The 22,198-nt window shown below is 32.6% G+C and overlaps 1 protein-coding gene across 1 annotated transcript in view; it reads right to left on the bottom strand.

Moving 5' to 3' along the window:
- Window positions 1–10,786: 10,786 nt before the first annotated feature.
- Nckap1 (NCK associated protein 1) overlaps window positions 10,787–22,198 on the bottom strand; it is a 99,408-nt gene continuing 87,996 nt past the window's right edge. The window contains exons 27-31 of the mRNA XM_027943958.2: window positions 18,201–18,294; window positions 15,738–15,854; window positions 14,800–14,909; window positions 12,730–12,819; window positions 10,787–11,708 (exon numbers count right to left, since the gene is read on the bottom strand). Coding sequence (XP_027799759.1) covers window positions 11,592–11,708; window positions 12,730–12,819; window positions 14,800–14,909; window positions 15,738–15,854; window positions 18,201–18,294 — 528 coding nt within the window. The 3' untranslated portion in view covers window positions 10,787–11,591. The remainder of the gene's footprint in view (window positions 11,709–12,729; window positions 12,820–14,799; window positions 14,910–15,737; window positions 15,855–18,200; window positions 18,295–22,198) is intronic.

Below are 22,198 nucleotides of genomic sequence, written 5' to 3'. Positions count from 1 at the left end.
ACACTTTAAACAATTCTGTATTTCAAAACATAAATATTTATAAATGTTTTCATATAGGTTTTCAAGTGTACATTTTTATGAATATTCATGTTTCCCAATATACACATTCATTCCCGAGCACTAACGTCAACCATGCACAAAATTTAATATTAACTCTAAATTTAATAATTTAAATAACTAAATCAAATATAACATAAAAAGGATTAAAGCAATATGAATATTTATGTGTATTTGACATATTTAAATATCAGTTGTATATTTTCATATATTTGTATAGAGAATTCATACATGCATCCTCAAATTTAAAAAGTGTGCCTGCACAAGTCACTTCACACTATTCCCTATTTCAAAACATATATGTTTTCATACATACTTTCAGTCATACATTCTTATGAATATTCATGTTTCCCAATATACATATTCATTTCCTAACCATAGCCTCAACTAAAACCAAAATTTGTTACCAACCCTAAATTTAGTTTGATACTTAAAGCTAACATAACATAAAAGCATATACATTAATTTAATATTTATGTATATTTTGATTACATATTTAATTATCAATGGCATATTTGTATATGTCATTATATATTCATATGATTTACCCATACATCCCATGATTAGAAAAAAAATTATATTCATATGACTCACTTTAAACCCTTCCCTATTTCAAAACATATGTACTTATATATGTTTTCATACATATTTACAAATGTACATTCTTATGAATATTCCTGTTTCCCAATATACACATTCATTCCTTAATTCTAACCCTCTTCTAACCCAAAACTTAATATTAACCCTATCTGTACCTCTATAATTAACCTAATTAAACATAAAAGCATATATATTTATATGAATATTTATGTGTATTTTGGCTTATATATTTAATTATTAATGGTATATTTCTATATATATCATTATATATTTATATGTATCATTTATGCATGCATTTCCCCTCAAAAAATTGTGCATTCATATGACTCACTTTAAAACTTTCACTATTTCAAAACAAATATGTTTCATACATATTTGCAGGCATATATTCTTATGAATATTCATATTTGCCACTATACTTCCCAAATCCTAACCCTAACCCTAACCCAACCCAAAATTTAATAATAATCAACTCTAACCTTAATTCTAACCTAATCCTAATTTAACACAAAGCATATATATTAATATGAATATTTTTTAATATTTATTTTTTAGATGTAGTTGGACACAATATCTTTTATTTTATTTATTTATTTATTTTTATGTGGTGCTGAGGCTAGAACCCAGGGCCTCACATGTGCTAGATAAGTGCTCTACCGCTGAGCCACAATCCCAGTTCTGATTAGGGAATGACTATGTATGATGGGAAACATGAATGTTCATTAAAATGTACATCTAAATATATTATGAAAGTATGTTTTATTCATGCATTCCCAAATTAGAAGTATTGTATTCATATGTCTCACTTCACTCTTCCAGACTATGTCAAAATATATATACATGATATTTATGATTTCATACATATATTCAGATGTACATTTTTATGAACATTCATCTTTCCCATCATACATAGTCATTCCCTAATCATAACCATAATCCAACAAAAATTGTAATACTAACTCTAATATTACCCCATACCTAAACCTAATTTAACATTAAAGCATATATATTAATATGAATATTTATGTGTATCTGATACACATATTTAAATATCAATGGTATATTTTATATATTATATATTCATATATATGATTTATCCATGCATCCTCAAATTAGAAAAAATATATTTATAGGGCTCGCTTTAAATCCTTCCTTATTTCAAAACATATATATTTATATGTTTTTATACATATTTTTGCCTAAACTCTTATGAATATTTGTTTCCTGATGAACATATTATTTCCCTAAAACTATCCCTTAATTCACCTTTAATTTAATATTTAACCCTAACTCTATACCTAAACCTAATTTCACATAAAAGGATATGTCTTTATAAATATTTGTGTATTTTGACTTATGAGTTTAATTATCAGTGATATATTTGCATATATAATTATATATTTATATATATGGTTTCTCCATGCACTCCCAAATTTTAAAATGTGTATTCATATTACGTTAAACCCTTCCCAATTCAAACGATATATATGTTTTAGCATACTACAGGACACAGCCACATCAATGTTTACAGCAGCACAATTCACAATATCTAAACTGTGGAGCCAACCTAAATACCCTTCAGTGGATGAATGGATAAAAAAAGTTGTGGCATATATACACAATGGAATTTTACTCAGCATTAAAAGAGAATAAAACCATGGCATTTGCAGGTAAATGGATGGCGTTGGAAAAGATAATGCTAAGTGAAATTAGTCAATCCCCAACAAACAAATGCCAAATGTTTTCTCTGATATAAGGAGGCTGATTCATAGTGGGGTAGGGAGGGGGAGCATGGGAGGATTAGATGGATTCTAGATAGGGAAGAGAGGTAGGAGGGAAAGGGAGGAGGAAGGGGATTAGCAAGGTGGAATGTGATGGATATGATTATTCAAAATACATGTATGAAGACACGAATTGGGTGTCAATATACTTTATATATAAACAGAGATATGAAAAATTGTGGTATATATGTGTAATAAAAATTGTAATGCAAAAAAAGTACATGTATAAAGGCATGAATTGTTGTGAACATACTCTATATACAAAGATATGAAAAATTGTACTCTATATGTGTAATAAGAATTGTAATGCATTCCGCTGTCATGTATTAAAAAAATAATATCAATAAAACTAAAAAAATGTTTTTATATATATTTTGTGTATACATTCTTATGAATATTAATGTTTCTGATACACATATTCATTCCCTAACCCTAAACATAAAACTACACAAAATTTAATACTAACCCTATATTTACTCCAAGATTTAAACCCAATTTAACATAAAAGCATGTACATTAACATGAATATTTACATGTATATTGACTTAAATATTCAATTATCAGTGGTAACATTTGCATATGTATTATTATACATTCATTTATGTTTCATCCTTGCATTTCCATATTATAATAATTGTATTGATATGACTAACTTCACACCCTTCCCTATTTCAAAACATGTAATTTATGTTTTTATACATATTTTATATGTACATTCTTATGAATATTCATATTTCCCAATTACTTATTCATCCCCTAACCTTAACAGTACCCAATACAAAGTTTAATACTAACCCTAAACGTACCCCTTTAACTAAACATATTTAACATAAAAGCATGCATATTAATATGAGTATTTATGTATATTTGACATATATATTCAATTATCAATGATATGTTTGCATATATATCATTATATATTCATATGTTTATCCATGTGTCCCCAAATTACAAAAATTATATTTGTACAATTCACTTTAAACTCTTCTCTATTTCAAAACTTACATATTTATATGAATTTTCATGCCTATATTTTTATGAGTATTCATGTTTCCAAATATACACATTTATTCTCTAACCTAACCCTAACCCAACATAAAATTGAATATTAAATTTAACTTTCACTCTATACCTAAATCTAATTTAACATTAAAACACATATTAATTTGAATAGTCATGTATATTTTGACATATATTTAATTACCAATGATATTTTCATGTTATTATATACTCATGTTTGTAATTTATCCCATGCATCCCCAAATTTTCAAAGGTGTATTAACATGACTCACTTTAAACCCTTTCCTATTTCAAAACATATTTCTATAGATGTTCATATAAATTTTAATGTGTACATTCATATGAATATTAAATTTCTGATATACATTCATTCTCCAACCCTAAACCTATCCCTACACAAAATTTAATACCAATCCTAAATTTATTTCTCTACATAAACCTAATTTAACATAAGATCATATATATTAATGTAATATTTATGTGTATTTTTCCTTAAATATTCAATTCTCAATGGTATATTTGTATATATTATTACATATTCATATGTGTGATTTATCCATGCATCCACAAATTTAAAGAGTCTATTCATATGATTCACCTTAATCCCTTCTCTATTTCAAATCACATATATTTATATGTTTTTATAAGATTTTCATACATACATTCTCTTTTTTTTTTTTTTGTAGTTGTAGATGGACAGCATGCCTTTTGTATGTGTTCCTAGTCACTGATGTGATAGATGGTCACTCCGCTACCTCAGTTGTGGGAGGGAGAGATGCAGTGTCAAATCAACACCGACACTGGGAGCTGGGGTGAGAGAGCTGGCAGATGAGAAACCGGAGTCGACATTCAACAAACTCAGTGGATGTTCAGCAAGCTCAAGCTCATTTATTTTTGGAATGCATACAGCTGTTAGAGTTCAGAAAGGGCGTGCCCACCAATCACACATGAGCTCCTAACATCTATAAGCCAATCACCTTATGCTTAATGTAACCGCACTATGAGGAAGCACTAAATATTGCTGTCCTGATGGAAGGCAGCCTGGAAGGGTCTTTTAGGGTTAGGGTTTGGGAATAAATATGTATATTAGGAAACAAATATTCATAAGAATGTGTGCTAATATGTTTGAAAACGTATATGTTTTGAAATAACAAAGGGTTTATTCTGAAGTCACTTTTTTAACTTTGGGATGCATGGGTAAATTTTATATATGAATATTTAATAACATACAAATATACCTTGAATGATTGAATATCAATGTCAAAATACACATAAATATTCATATTATTATATATGCTATTATGGAAAATTATGTTTAGGTATAGGATGAGATAGGATTAGTATTAAATTTTGGGTAGGATTAGGGCTAGGGAATAATATGTATATCAAAAAATATGAATATTCATGAGAATATATACATGAAAATACGTATGAAACATGATTTGAAATAGGGAAGTGTTTAATGTAAATACAATGAAGTAACTTTTCTTAATTTGGGGATGCATTGATAAAGTATATATATGAATATATCATAATATATATACAAATATACTATTGATTATTGAATATCTGAGTCAAAATATACATATATTCATATTATTATACATGCTTTTATGTAAAATTATGTTTAGGTATAGAGGTAAGGTTAGGGTTAGTATTAAATTTGGGGTTGGGCTAGGGTTAGATTAGGGAATGAATATGTATATGGGGAAATTGCAACATAATGATTTGCCCATTCAAGGATTAGCTATTATCCTGAAATAAGCCTATCTTTTTTAACGGCAAAGTCAATCTTTCAATCAATTGCAAATAGAGAGCTCCTTACACTAATCAAATACTAGGAAAGTTATATGTTCCAAAGTGGGGTATCACTTCAGCAGCTAGATTAGCTTCACAGAATAGCCAAAATATCATTTTTGTTAACATAGAACACAATTATTTTGTGATTTTAAGACTTTTTAAGTGAGTGTTTTTCTTTTTCCCATTTTTGATACTGGGGCTTGAACCCAGGGATGCTTTATCACTGAGCTACATCCACAGTCCTTTTTATTTTTAGACAGGGTCTTGCTATGTTGCTAAGGCTGACCTCAAACTTGCGATCCTCCTGCCTTAGCCTTCTGAGTTGCTGGGATTACAGGAGTGTACCACCACACCTTGCCTAAAAGGAGTATTTTCAAAATTGTTAAATATGTAACATAACTATCTGTGGAATGAAGATTAACTAGGAAAGAATTTGAGTCAGTAGATTAAGTTGAAGAGGACCATAGAGAAAAAGAAAAGAAACAAAGAGGCAAATTACAACTAGGATGGATAGAAAGTGAGCATAGTGTCCTCACGTCCACTGTCATTTAACCAGGACATTTTCGGTGCTTAGATAAAGAGCATGCTACAGCAAGAAAAATATGGGCTAGAAATCCAACAGCCATAAATTTTAAATCTCAGCTCTGTCATTAAAAAATTTTGTGACACTGGACAATCTAATGTTTTGAGTCAGTTTCTTCATTTATGAAAACTGGGGAAAACTCCCACTGAGCAATTTGGTTGAGAAGATTAAATGAAGTAATGGGCATGCACCTGTCTAGTATTCAAAGTGGCATAACATAAACACTCGTTGCTACTTTCTACTCCCTCAGCTGTAGTTAAGTTAGTGTAAAGCAGCTTTAAATGCTATTAGACAGAAAAAAACATATGTGAGAGTTCTGAGACTATGTAGTAAGAACTCAGTTCTGGTACCAGATTTAATTCTTGGCCTCTGCAACTTCCTTGCAATGTGAGTTGTATAAAGGACTTTATCTTTTCTTAGCTTCTGTTTCCATATTAGTAGATGGGGCTACTCATCATATAGTATCAGAACTAAATGAACAATATTGAGAGGATTAAATTAGATAAAAAGCACACAGTGCAGTACACAGTGAGCTCTCAATAAATACTAGCCAGAATTTTTGGCTTAGACAAAACCCCTAGCATGATTCAAGGTCAAACTTTTCCCTCCTTACCATCACAAGTCCTGCCCACTGGACCTTGCATCAGACTGCACTCAAAAACTTGTATATTTTGGCTAAAGGTTAAGAATTAGGAATGAAGGGATGGTCAGCTTTAATGTGGGAAATTATGATTATCTGCTCCCCAGCTTCAGCCTTGGCAAAGTCTCAAACAACTACTTCACTGTACTTCCTGACATACAGCACTTGTGTGTAATCAATGACCACGTGATTAAAGGATATGGCTATACCTAATTGCTATAGTACTCTGGTTCATTATTAATAATTGATTAATAAAAACATTGTACATATAATGTGGAATGAAAATTGTTTTTATATGCTGAATTCTATCCAATCCGCTGGTGTAAATGTACCTTCAGAATGCAAGCCCTTCTTATACACTTGCTGAAGATTCTTTCTACTCAAGACAAAGACACTGAAATTGGTGTGTATACAGCTAAAGTTGATATGTAAATACAAATTCAGAAGCAATATTTTCATCTTGGGATTTGTATTTGCAACATTACTCTATTGCCACATTTCTAGAACCAAGATGTTAGTCCATTTGGGCTGCTGTAACAAATGTCTTAGACTGTTTTGCTTATAAACAAGAGTAATGTATTTCTCACAGTACTGAAATCTGAAAAGCTCAAGATCAGGTGCCAGCAAATTTGGTATTTGTCAAGGGCTTTTTGGCAAAGATGGCAACTTCTGTGTCCTCATATGGGGGAAGGGGCAAGGTAAGTCTCTGGAATCTCTTATGTAAGGTTAGCCCAGTTTATGAGAGTTACACATTCTGACATAATCACCTCCCAAAGGCCCATATCATTAATACCATCATAAGGTGATCAGGTTTCAACCTGTGAATTGAGGGTGGGGGGGAGACACAAAAATTCAGAGCATAACACATGGTTTAGGAACAATATTTTTTCCTCAACCACATGATGCAGTAAATACTAGAAAAAAAATACTAGAAATAAAAAGGGGAGATGCTTTTACTCTGGTCAATTACAAATGGAGGAAAAGCAAATTCTAATTTGGTAGCCTTCATCATGGGTCGCTCCTTACTCTCTACTCCATTCTTCAAAGTAACTATTTAATATCTTAAGTGAGTGATTTTATGAGTTTGGGGGGTAATTTAACTGCTGATAATGCTGAAAAACTAATGATTCTAAACTGTTAGATTTTTTTTTAAATGACCAATGTTCTAATAAAGTTAATTTTTTAAAAAAATCATTTATTCATGTATTCTAAAAGCTTATCCTATGATAAAGTTCTGTTTGGGCCTGGGCCAATATTAACTTCAAGACTCATGGAGTACTTGATAAATGTGTGTATTTAAGTGCACTGTGAATGTGACTCAGCCATATACCACAGGAGAGGAATGGTTATCAGCAAAGCCACACACCCTGTACAGCCCTGTCTCCAGGTCATCTGTCTGCCAGGTTCATGGACCTCATGTCAGAGGTTGACCAGGACATTACTATACCAGTAATTATGTCCATCTATCTCACTCCTCAATTAGGAGAAAGAAGATAGGGAGTGGGTTGCACATTTAGATGAAAAATAAGACATGGCCCTCTGTGGCTAGGTTCTAGACTTCAGATTTCCAATTTATCCCATTTTGTTATTTCCAGGCCAGAATAATAGGCTGAAAACTTGTCTTAAAAATGAAATATTCCAGAATTCAATATGCTTGATGTGTGGACTGTTAATAACAGTAATATGTATGGAAAGTTTGGCTCATCCAAGAATGGATAAAATATTAGGATACTTAAAGCAACTTTCCATTTTGAAAATTAACAAAGAGTCATAAATATTTAATTTTCCTTTCAGTTCAACAGCATCATAATCACCCCCCCCCAAAAAAAAGCATTTTTGTATTAAAGATTAAGACACGAAAGCTTTCAAACAAACCTTCTTCCCCAAAGACAGAGATCATGGCAAATCTTCACAAAAGAGGGGATTTTGTCTATTTAGAAATGCAGGCTAATGCCATCCAATGAATTGAGGGTTTATGCTGTCATTTCAAGTAACTATAAAGAAGTAATCAAAGAAAGATGTAAGGAGTTACTACTTTAAGGATTATTCACAAAAATCTTACAAATAGGTAGCTGAAATCTCACCTAAACAAGTCATTATAATAGAATGAACATGATTACACACTACATTAACTAGTAGGTAACAGTTCACTGGCAAAATTTCATCTTGGTTCAGAAGACCTCATAGTATACAACAGACTTTACCATTTTCAGATTAATGCCACAGCATATCAGTGATTCATACTCATTTATTTATTTTTTTATTAACCAACCAGAGTTAGACTGGATGTGAACTGATTAAACAAGCAAGGAAAGAAAGAAGGCTGACTGGGAAAGTAAAAGAGCTGGTCAGCCAAATGGGAGGCTAATAGAAAGTCCCTGACCACTCCTTGTGCCAGAGATATTAACAGGTACACTGTTCACTAACTTCTCATACATGTCAAGTTTGTGCTTGCCTTCTGGGCCTTTACCTACACTGCTCAGCCTCTGTCCAGTTCTGGTTCATGCTGATCCTTCATGTATTAGTTTAAGCATGTCCTCTTCAGGTCTTTCTGATGACACTTTCTACAGTAGTGCCCCCACAGATTCCCTTACTGCCTCCCAGCATATCATCATAGACACTTTGCTATCATCAGCAGAAGGCTGCTCCCTTTACTGTCCACCAGCACTAAAATGCAATTGGGAAAGGTGAAAAGGGAAACTATTTTGCTCACCATTATATCCAAGCATCTAAAACTATTTGCTAAATATTTATCATTTGCTTAGTGAATGAATGGAAAAGTGGTAAAAAGCAAGCAATTTGACTTCTCAGAAATTTCCTAAGGAAATAACAGGTCAAGTTCACCAAGATATAGATACAAGATACTTATAATAATGAAAAACAAGAAATTGTCTACATGTTCATCCAAATAAAAATTTTTAAATTAGTCATGGTATATATGAAGGCACTAAAAAGAATATCAAAAAATTTCTATTTTTGAGTGAAATAAGCAGATTACATACAGGTCAGTATTATGGTACGATCATATTACTGTAGAGAAAACAATGGAAAAAGTGTAAGTTTAAAGGAAAATAACAAAGGGTAAAACAAGACATGAAAAATAATAGTTACCAATTTATTTTTAACTTTTGCCTCCAAGTTGCCTTTGGGCCTCCAACCCCATGGGGGGTGGGGTAATCAAATAAAATATAAGTCATTAAGGATGTTTGTGTATATGAGAAAGAAATTTTGGAAAAGAGAAACTTCAGATGACTATGAAAGCATGATCTTTTCTTGTTATTAACAGTGGCAGAAAATGCCTATTTTGTAACCTTATTCTCTTGCAGATATTCCAAAGTACACATATTCAAATACCTATTTTACTTCTCAAGATAGCATTGCCAACAAAATTATTGCCTCTCTAATATTTTGAAGTCAACTGCATTAAATCTTAGCCTGACTACACAGTGAACAGTTGAGACTACTTTAAGTCTGAAACTATTTCTTTTTAAAATTTCTTTTCAAAAAATCCCATGGGAACTACTAACATTTTTCAACAGTGACAACCATTCCCTGCCTTAAATATAAACTGAATAAATTGTACAAAAAATCACAGTATGATAATCTTATGGCACAGTAATTTCATTCCACTCAGTTAGAAACATTCTGAGTTAACATCAGCTTTCTTTTATCTCCACACAAGCTACTAGTATATACACAGGAAGCTGTGAACAACAGCTCTTTATGATATCCAGACACAAAGATGTTGAGTAACAGCCTTTACAATGCCAATCAAAGAGCAAAACATCTGGTGAGTTTTCAAACTAAATGAGTTGCTTTGCTCTATGTGCCAACCACCAAGCAAAAGGCCCTTTATGTATTTCCCATTCATTATTCACTGATGTTACAGTTCTGAACAACATTCACACTAGTTCCATGATCATTCAATGTCCCCCTATTCTTTTAAATAACTCCATTTGTTAACAGATATAATTAGCGAGCTAATGGCACACAAATTTTCTTTTAGTTCTTCACTTTAAAATAATGTCATGTAATTTTATTTTCTAATTGAAATATTTTTTCCAATGGAATATTTTTCAAAACATTTAAACAAAGGGCTGGGTATGCAACTCAGAGGTAGAATGCTTTTCTAGCATGTGCAAGGCCCTATGTTCAATCCCTAGCAATGCAAACAAAACAAAAAAACGACTTTTAATAGCTGACTTGGTATCAAATGCTGTACTTCAGATTCTCCTAAGTTTACATTGGAACTTTCACATTGTGGGATAAATTTCCAAAGATCTTAATTAAAGAAATCATTCAAACTGTGATACAGTCTATTGTTTATTTTATGTTATGGCAGGTACACTTGAATTTCAAAAATTTAAAACATATAAAAAGTGGTTAGGGACTAACATTTGTATCAATAGTTGATAAATGTCTAAGATTGTTTATTATACAGCAGGATACAATGGTAGTGCTAATGCCAACAGGGCACCATGAAATTATTCTAAAATTATCACTAGGCTTTATACAAGCAACAACATATGCTGCTGTTCTAGAATTTTGGGACATGACCTGCTTCTAACACTAAGCAGTTCTTTAACATTTTCAATGTTATACAGTGTTAGAGTATTTAGTTTGGCAATTGTTTCAAAATAAAGTAGAAATGTATTCATAACATCACAGAAATGCACATCCAATTTTGTTTTCAATAAGAACATAGGTACAGATCAGAACTCTTCCCTATATGAAATAATTTACACACAGATGAATGCTATAATATCACTATCTAAAATAATCACTAAATACAATTTTTTTCAGAAATAAACAAGCAAAGGTTTTTTTTCCCATTATCAAATATCAAAAACATATAGATAATGTATGTCTTTCAAACAAATGATACTCTAAAATTATAGGAATAATTTCAGTGAATTCAGTAATGTGCAAACTAAATTAACCTACTGTAGTACAATTATATTAAGAAACCGATGATCAGAAAATACAACCGTATGAAAGCAGTTTATAATCCACAAAACTGTTTTTCAGGCCTTAAGGTAAAATAGTTCCACAGTTTACAGATAAAACCGAGGCAACAAAAATGCGTGCTTGTCTTGAATAAGTAGATATTTTACGCAGAAGATGTAACACTTTGTTTGTAGACAGCATGGTATGCATTTCTCAGCAACACATAAGGAAAACAAGATTCCAAAAGATCCATTGTTAGGAATGGTGATTCCTGTACAATCTGAAAAATTCCAAAAATGCAACAAAATTTAGGTTATTTGCAATAGGAACATTTACTGCTCTAATTAGAAATAAACACAAATTATTTTCCCTTTACTTTAAAATCTACAATGTAAATGTGTCATAGTGAATTCTATCAAAATGTTTTAAAATGCTAATTTCCAATGAAATCAATCAGTAGAAAAATATTGAGCATTTTCATTGTCTTCAACAGTATACTAGACATAAAAAAGAATATAAAAATATGGTCCATACCATTAAGTTTAACTAGAGACTCAAGACTAAATTAGAAATCAAAATCAAACCTAAGACCAACTATAATTAAGTGAGAAGCTATAAATATTAAGAGTTCAAAAGAGCAGAAAGATTAATGTATGCCCGAGTAAGATTACCTGGAAAGACTACCTGGAAAAAGATTTCAACTGTGGGGTATGTTAAGTCTTTAAGACAGACACAGAACTCTGCAGGTAAAGTAAATGACTCTTAAGTAAAGGAAGAGCCAGGCAGGAGAAACAAGCATAGCTGGATCAGAGACACTGCAAGGAAGGAACTGACAAGGCAGAGAGAATTATAGGAAACTATAGTAGATGGGCAAAATAGTCAGAATGGAGAAAAATCAGTAAACTGGAAGAGAACTGAAACTCATAAACTGGGAAAAAATAAGGCCCAAGTATTTCCCAACATGTTGAAAAGCCCTTCATAAAAGAATACCCTCTTAGTTAATGCTAACTTTGATTTTACTATTTTCTGATATTAGCTTAATGATAAAATGAGTGATGCCAGTCTTTTCAGCAATTTCTACAAAGTAATATGGCTTGGGTTGAGCGAATACAAGAAATGAAGACATTCAGATGGGGATTGAAATGGGGTAAATTAAATTCCATGCATACATGATTATGTAAAAATGAACCCAGCTATTACATACTATAATCCACCAATAAAAGCAAAACATAATAATTCAGCACCAAGAAAAAGACATTCAAATGACTTTCATTATTAATGAAAATTAAAATAAAACTTACCATATCTAACAGTAAATAAACAGATTCCCTGTTTCTTGTTGTAGTTTTATCTGTTTCCTGGCCAATTTTCAGTAGACTGGAGGATGCAAGCTTAAAAGTACATGTACATATTGAGTTTTTAACAAAATGTTCATCAGTTACTAATTTATTTTCAGTATGCTTCACCTTCCAACACATTTCAATCATTCAGTACTACATATAAAGTAATGATAAACTTAGATATCTTCATTCAAGCAATAATTTAGAGAGCTATTAAGGTATAAATGTAATCAAATATTCTTACTGATCTTGAAAACACACTTTTCAAAATGATTCACATTATTTTCTCTCTTACCAGTACCTGTATTAAATATTCAGTGGTTTCTCTACCACCACCACCACCACCACCCCCACTCCTGGTTTCACTTTTCAGGGTCAGAAAATACGAACTGGAAAATTACAGAAATAAATGTTTCCTAAGTTTTAGATTCCATGCCATTCTAAGCAGTGTGATTAAATCTCATACCATACCCTTCCATACAGCCAGGGAGATGAATCATCCCTTTGTCCAGCATATCCAAACTGTATATACCACCTACCCAACAGCCATTCAGTTAACTGTCTTAGTTATCAGATTGACTGTGGCACTAATATAATGTTTGTGTTCCAATAACCCTTAATTTACTGTGTAATAGCCCCAAAGCACAATAGCAGTGATGCTCGCAGTTTGGATAGGCCAAAGAAAAGCAATTAACTGCTTCCTGTAAGTAAAAAGGTCAAAGCTGTCAACTTAGAGAAAGAAAAAAGTCATATGCTAAGACTGCTAAGATTTACAGTAAGAACAAATCTTCTATCTTAAAATTATGTAGGAAGAAGAAATTTGTGCTAGTTTGCTGTCACATCTCAAAATAGTAAGGTTATAGCCACACTACATATCAAGTGCTTGCTTAAGATGAGAAAGGCATTGAATTTGGGATAGAGGACACAAACAGAAAAGGTATTCCAAATTATGGCAACATGTGCAAGAAAGAACTAAAACTATATATAAAGACTTTTCAGCAAAGGATTCCCTAAAATGAATGTCTCCACGCCATTTATTCCAAATAAGGGATGATTGCAGAGATTCACAAACAGGTTTGGTTTGAAAACTATAATAATTACTGGAGAGGCTGCATTTGCTAAACTGCTGCTACATTTTCGGTAGAGTCAAAGATATTGATGAAGGAGAAAGGATACCTTCTCCAAGTCTTCAATTGTGACGAAACCAGGCTCTTCTAGAAGAAGATGCCAAATAGAATTTAAAGGACAGATTAACTCTGATACTATGTATCAACCCTGCAGGGACTATGATACAGCCAATCACACAAGGTACAGGGTGAAGAACCTAAGAGTTCTCAAAAATAAAAATCATCTACCCATGTTCTAACAACATAATCAGAAATAGTACAGGTACCAATTGCTTGTTTATGGAATGGTTCTTCCAATGCTTCATCTCAGAAGTGAAAAAATATGTGGAAGAGGAAGAACAGTTGGAATCCTAAAGTCTATTAACAGGTCTAGCACTCCAGAATCTGTCCACTATGAAAATGAAAAAGCAGAGGCTGTATTTTTACCTCCAAATACAATCTCTACATCAGTCCCTTGTCCATGCATTGTTCAATTTGTCAAGGCCACATACACCCACTTGGTATTTGACTGCGTTCAATCAGCAATTGATACAGATCTAATCTGGACATAATACAGTGGTGGGAATCATTCACTATTGCTAATGCACTAACGTTCATCAAAGTTGCAATGGATGAAAACCAGAAACTATATGAAGAACTTATGGAGTGACTGTTCCTTGATTTTAATGCCTTGTTTTCACATGTTCCTCCCTCCAAAATAAAACACCCAATAAACACTAAAAGGAAAACGTACTTTATATACTTGAGAAAAGAATGTGAAAATATGCCATTAAAGGGTGCTCAATAAAATGTCAGAGAAAGAGAGATAGAGAGAGACAGAGACAGAGAGAGAATTTACTCTATTACATCTCACACTTATAATTTTTAGTTTTCTTTATGAGTTTTGTTTTCTGATTATACATACCGCCAGAAATTCTTTAAGACGGTCTTCAATGCTTCCTTTGTGAATTGTAAATAAAGCTGCTGCGATCTGGTTGATGGCTTTAGCCAAGCAATGTATGTTGTTGCAGTGCCCTTTTAGAAAAGTACAAATAAGGTTATGTTGATCCCAAAATATCTGTGTAACCCTCAACTATCAAGAAATAGAAGGCAAGTCTTTGATGACTTCACAATCTCTATAAATAAATAATGATTAAAAGAGCTGGGGCACAAACTGATTTGTTCTCTTTTTACTTTCATAAAGACTAGTGTTTTTAAAAGTAATATATCACTGGGTGTGGTGGTGCACGCCTGTAATTCCAGCGACTTAGGAGGCTGAGATAGGAGGATTGCGAATTCAAAACTATCCTCAGTAACTTAGCAAGGCACTTGTAAATCAGTGAGACCCTGTCTCTAAATAAAATATAAAAAAGGGATGGGGATGTGGCTCAATGGTTAAGCACCCCTGAGTTCAATTCCCAGTGCCAAAAAAAAAAAAAAGGTAATATAGCAAGGTAACAAAAAATGTTCAGGTCTGTATTATATTAAACATACATACACTTTAAAAAAATCCTTAAAAGAAATCATGCATTGGCTTTATACTACTATCACTGAAACATAAGACGATAAGATCCTTTACAATCATTTTATCATTCAATCTTTAAAATAATCCTATGATCTAGATACTCTCTCACCATACTCTAACATGCACACGTTCAGCCATGTGTGAACTCACTTACATACATTTCAGATATCAGAAACTAGGGCTTCAAAAAAGAAATACACTACCCCACGTTACATAGCTAGTTAAGTGGCAGAACTTAAGTCATATAAAGGAGCATCAATTACCTGAAGAGAAAAATAGCTACTATACCAAAACCAATGATTTTTTTCATTGCCCAAACAATTTTAAACCATGATTACCTTCTATAGCAGGGCTGTACTGAGACATTACGTTACTAGCTAGTGTTGGCAAAGAAACTGCTACAAAGACCATGAGGAGGCAGGCAATTTTATATTCTTCTTCTGGACTAATGTTTTCTATTGGAGAAAAATTAAGAATAAAATCAAGCAATTTCTTCAAGATTAGTTAAGAGTTGATAATTTAAACTTTTTAAATGTAAAAATTTATATTTATTTAGATAATTATTTTAAAATTGACTATTTTACTAAAAAAAAATAAAGTATTTTAACAGAACTCTTTAAACCTGGTCACAATTTTGTTATAAAAAATACAGAAAAAATAGAAAGAAGACCAGTAAAGTAGAGGAAGGGGATAGGGAGCGAGGAAGGAACAGAAAGAGGAAGTAGTAGGAACTAAAAAGGAACAAATTATATTCTCTGAATGTATGATTATATCAAAATGAACCCCCAATATTACACTAATAATAAAAATATTTTAAAAATATTTATTACCACTGGCTCTTATCAGCTACTCAGGCATATACATATATATATATGTATATGCCTGAGTAGCTGATATTTTTACACAATATCTTTGTTTATTTTTATGTGGTGCTGGGGATCAGACCCAGGGTCTCACGCATGCAAGGCAAGCGCTCTACCACTGAGCTAAAGCCCCAGCCCTACTCAGGCATTATTTTGGGGGACTTTTAATGAAACAGTTAAGGCAAGATTTTATTTTTAAAATTTTATTTAGTTAGAATAACTGAATCCTAAAATCTCCCAAATGAAAACTGATGATAAATTACTATAATTCTATATAATATACTACAATTTAGAAAATTTACCTCATAAATTATTATAATCACCCCCAAAATCCTTGATTTTTCCTGAAGTAAATATGACTATGATTTGAAATTTACTATTTAAAAGATATATACATGGAGCTGAGGTTTGGCTCAATGGTAGAGCACTTGCCTAGCATGTGTGAGGCATGGGTTCGATTCTCAGTACCACATAAAAAAAAATAAAAATAAGGGCTCATCCACAACTAAAAAAAAGATATATATGGAAAGTAAACTGGATTTCTAGTCTCTACTTCAGAAGACAGAAGGAACCACCATGAATGAAGATATCTGTAACTACCTCAAATCTTTTAAGATAGTAACTTTCTATAAAATATTTATTGTAACATATACTCAAATTGTTGAGTTACATAGACATTTGGCCTCTTATCAGATACCTGAGAACTTCCAGGACCCTACTATTTACCATCACATATAATAAAGAATTGAACACAAGAAAAAAGCTACAATGTTTGCAAAAACTTGATTATTTAAAAAAATAGCTATAGCAAATCAAGTAATAATTACCCACATGATTATAATTAACATACTATATGAATGAAGAAACAAAAAAAATCATTAAATGAGAAAGGAACTGATAAACCTAACAAAACACCATACTACTACTGCCTCAAAGAGTTGGGGGAAAGCATTTCAGTACCAGAAACAGAAGAAATGCTATTTAAATTGTAGACAAATCCAGAGTCATCAGAGCTTCTGGGTACTACATATCAAAAGGCTTGCCTTAAAGTTATTTGAAATGTTTAACATTATTTAATGATGCACAAATTCTTTATGGTAAATAACTCTAGTCCAATTAAAATTGCACACCATTTTCTAGACACCAATTTTTTGCTATCAAATGGACCGACCGTCTCCCACCAGCATACAAAAACTGTTACCTTTTCTATCTTAAAAAAAAAAATCCTTCTCATGGGCTGAGGATACAGCTCAGAACTAGAACACTTGCTTAACATGTGGGAGGCCCTGAGTCTGATCCCCAGCAGCACGCGCACATGCAGCCTTCCATTGATTTTTCTCCTGTCTATAGCTACTATAATTTTATTTCCCTTTACAAAAAAACTATTTGAGTTGCTTTATACTTACTATAAAACAACTTATTCTAAATTCCTTTCCTCTTATTCATCATTAAGGGCTCTCTAGTTTGTCTTTTGCCCCTAAAACTCGATTGACATTGATCTTGTCAGCATAACTCTTTAACTCTACATAGTTAATCATTCTTTCTGGAAAGATGCTCTTCTCTAGTGTTCTTCAAATTCACTGATACTTTCTTCTCTGTTGGTTTTTTGGTGGCTCTTCCTCTTTTCCTGGAGCTCTGAAGGAAAGACTCAATTCACACTTTGATCCTCTCCACTGCTGCATATATATACACTAAGCCACTTTAGTAACCTCATCCAGTCCTATAGTTAAGAGATCATCTAAGTGAAAACTATGCTACTGTATAAACTCCATATGGCAGGGATCTTTTGTCTTTTTTTCTACTGATATAGTACCAACACCAAAAATTATAAATACAGTTTGAACATAAAGCAAATATTTGAATAAATGGATAACTATCACACCTAAATATCTATGTTGCCTGGATAATTTAAACTACATGTGTACTAATGCATTTTACCTGATTTTTGTGAGGACAGAGCTACAACCAAGGCAGGATCAATCTCACAAGGTAATCCAGCAGCTGATGATAATTCATACACATTCATTGCAACCTGACAAAAATACAAGAATTACAGAATAAGAAATATGTTAAGAAATTTCTGAGAGTTCACTCTAGTAAGAAAAAAATTTACTGTTCAAATCAGAGTCTGCTTATTAAGAATACAAGAGAATTTCTGAAACTTGGCATAAGCAGAAACTATAGCTATACCGTAATTAGCCTATACTGAACAATTGCTTTATTACTTTGATTCACTGCTGGCTATCACCTCCTCTGTTAGGCCAAACAAAACTTGTATATTTTCTGTGGCAAATTTCAGCAGAGTCATTCTAAAGTTACTATTTTTCTCAGAAGCATAATTATAAAATACTAAGTCAAAAGAGATATAAGGACTGGGAATGTGGCTCAAGTAGTAGCGTGCTCGCCTGGCATGCGATCCTCATGCTGGGTTCGATCTTCAGCACCACATAAAAATAAAGATGTTGTGTCCACCAAACACTAAAAACTAAATATTAAAAAATTCTCTCTCTCTCTCTTAAAAAAAAAAAAAGATATATAAAATATCAAGTCAAAAGTAATACTAGGGGGGCTGGGGTTGTGGCTTGGCGGTAGAGTGCTTGTCTAGCATGTGCGACCCTGGGTTCAATCCTCAGCACCACAAAAAAATAAATAAATAATAATAAAAAAAGTTCTGGGGATTAAAAAAAAAATAATACTAGGGGAGAGCCTGCCTGCTTTGCCACACCGAGATCCGTATATCCAGAGAGAGGCCCAGCTCATCCGCCACACTGCTGCACATAGAGACACCTACCCCAGCACATCATATGGAGAGTCACCCTGTGCTGGGATTCCTGATTCACCAAAGCGTGGGTCCACAGCCCAACATCAGGATACATAGAGGCTTGAGGCTGCCACCACCACGAAACTGGGATATCGCTACTTCTATCAAGGGACAACAATAAGGACCTGGTAAGATCCAAGGTCCCCGTGGATCTGGCTGCACCAGAGGTTTCTCTACTAGGAGTGCTAACAGTTATTCTATTGCTAAGGTAACAGGGAGTCTTGAATGGGGTTGCCTATTTCTTGTTTCTCCTACTAACAGCCAACTTCTCATGATTACCCTCTCACTAGTCAAATCATCTAATATCTCCATATTTTCACATTCTACCTCATAAACATCTCAGCCAAGCCCCCAGGCTCCCTTCTACCATTAGAAACTGTAAACCATTACACAAACCTATTGACTCTATGGTAGAAGATAATCGATCTCATCATTTCTGATGATAGTGACAAGACTATGAATGTAAAAATAAAAGCTAACTGATATATGGCTGCACATTGGGTACACTGAGTGCTATAATATTGATCTCCCCCTTAAAAATGAGGTATTGGTAACCTATAGGGACACTTTATAAGACAATAGGGCAAAAGCTGTCATAACTTGGATCTACACTGCAAGAGAGGAAAACACACAGACATCATGAAAAAACAAGGGAGGAAAGTGCTCCAAACAAACCAAGATACTACAACAATAGAATCCATAGATAGTGCAGTAGGTGAAATGTCAGCGAAGGAGTTCAGAATATACATAACTAAAATGATTTGGGAATTAAAGAACAACCTAAGTGAGCAGATACAGGCAAAAATTGAACATTCCAACAAAGAGATAAGAGAAAAATCAGGCGACCATTGATCACACCAACAAAGAGTTGCAAGAGATTACTTCAAGAAAGAACTAGAGATAATGAGGAAAAAAAAAAAAAAACAGAAATCCTTGAAATGAAAGAAACAATAAGCCAGTTAAAAAAACTCAACAGGTAGTACCACCAACAGACTAGATCACTTGGAAGACAGGACCTCAGACAAAGACAAAAGATACAATCTTGAAAATAAAGTTGTCCTCACAGTGAAGATGTTAAGAAACCATGAACAGAAAGAATATCAAAGAATTATGGGATACCATTAAAAGACCAAATCTCTTCACAATCTCTTCAATGAAATAATACCAGAAAATTTCCCAAGCATGAAGAATGAATTGGAAAATCAAATACAAGAGGCCTATAGGACACCAAATGTACAAAATTACAAGAGACATTATAATGAAATGCCTAGCATACAGAATAATGATAGAATTTTAAAGGCTGCAAGAGAGAAAAATCAGATTACCTATAAGGGAAGACCAATTTGGATCTCAGCAAAATTTCAACCCAGATTCTCAAAGCCATGAGACTGTGGAACAACTTATACCAAGCTCTAAAAGATAATGGATGCCAACCAAGAATCCTCTATCTAGCAAATTAAGCTTCAAATTTGACAATGAAATAAAAACCTTCCATGATGAACAAAAGCCAAAAGAATTTACAGCAAGAAAGCCTTCACAACAAAATATTCTTGGCAAAATATTCCACAAAGAGGAAATGAAAAACAACAATGAAAATTTGCAAAGGGAAGAACTACAATAATGGAAAAGCCAACCAAAGGAGAAACCAAGTCAAGCTAAATATCAAAAACTAAACAAAAGAACCAGTAATACAAATCATGTCTCAATAATAACCCTAATTGTTAATGACCTAAACTCACCAATCAAAAGACACAGGCTGGTAGATTGGATTAAAAAAAAAAAAAAAAAAAAAACAATATGCTGCCTTCAAGAGAACTCATTTCATAGGAAAAGATGCCCACAGACTGAAGGCAAAAGGTTGGGATAAAATATAATATTCACATGGTCTACGTAAACAAGCAGAGGTTTCCATCCTCATATCAAATAAAGTAGTCTTTGACCAAACTAAATCAAAAGAGATAAAGATGGACATTTCATACTGCTGAAGGGAACCATACATCAATAAGACATAACAGTTATAAATATATATGCCCCAAACAATGGAGCATCTACATTCATCAATAAAACTCTTTTCAAGTTCAAGAGTCAAATAGAGCATAGCACAATAATAACAAACCTCTTTCATCACTGGATAGATCATCCAAACAAAAGCTAAAGAAAGAAACTATAGAACTAAATAATATAATCAATAACTTAGACTTAACTGACCTATATATATTATCCATCAATGAGTGAATACAGTTTCTTCTCAGTAGCACATGGATCCTTCTCTAAAATAGACCATATATTATGCCACAAAGCAAATCTTAGTAAATACAAAAAAGTAGAGATACTACCCTGTATTCTATCAGACTACAACAGAATGAAATTAGAAATCAATGATAAAATAAAAAATAAAAGATACTCTAATACCTGGAGACTAAATAATATGAGAGTGAATGAACAATGGGTTGCAAAAGACATCAAGGAGGAGATTAAAAAATTCTTAGAGGTAAATGAGAACACTGATACAACATATCGTAATCTCTGGGACACTATGAAGGCAGTTCTAACAGGAAAGTTCATTGCAGGAAGTTCATTTCTTCAAAGAAGAAAAAGTAAACAAATAAATAATCTAACATTACATATCAAAGCCCTAGAAGAACAAATCAACTGCAAAAGCAGTAGAAGATGAAACAACTGAAAAAATTGACAATACAAAAAGTTGGTTCTTTGAAAAAATAAATAAAAATGATAAACCATTAGCCATGCTAATGAAGAGAAGGAGAGAGAAAACTGAAATTACTAACATCCATAATGAAAAAGGAAATATTATGACGGACACTACAGAAACACAGAAGATAATTAGAAATTATTTTAAAAAGTATACTCCAATAAAATAGAAAATATCGAAGGCATCAACAAATTTGATATGCCCAAACTAAATCAGAATGATATAGAGGACACCATCAGAAGCCTACCAACCAAGAAAAGTCCAGGACTGGATGGATACACAGCTGAGTTTTATAAGACCTTCAAAGAAGAACTTACACCAATACTTCTCAAACTATTTCATAAAATAGAAAAAGAGGGAACACTTCCAAACACATTCTATGAGGCTAATATCACCCTGATT

This window comes from Marmota flaviventris, chromosome 11, assembly GCF_047511675.1.
Source record: "Marmota flaviventris isolate mMarFla1 chromosome 11, mMarFla1.hap1, whole genome shotgun sequence".
NCBI classification, from domain to species: Eukaryota; Metazoa; Chordata; class Mammalia; order Rodentia; family Sciuridae; genus Marmota; species Marmota flaviventris.
This window is presented reverse-complemented; position numbering and strand designations above follow the sequence as displayed.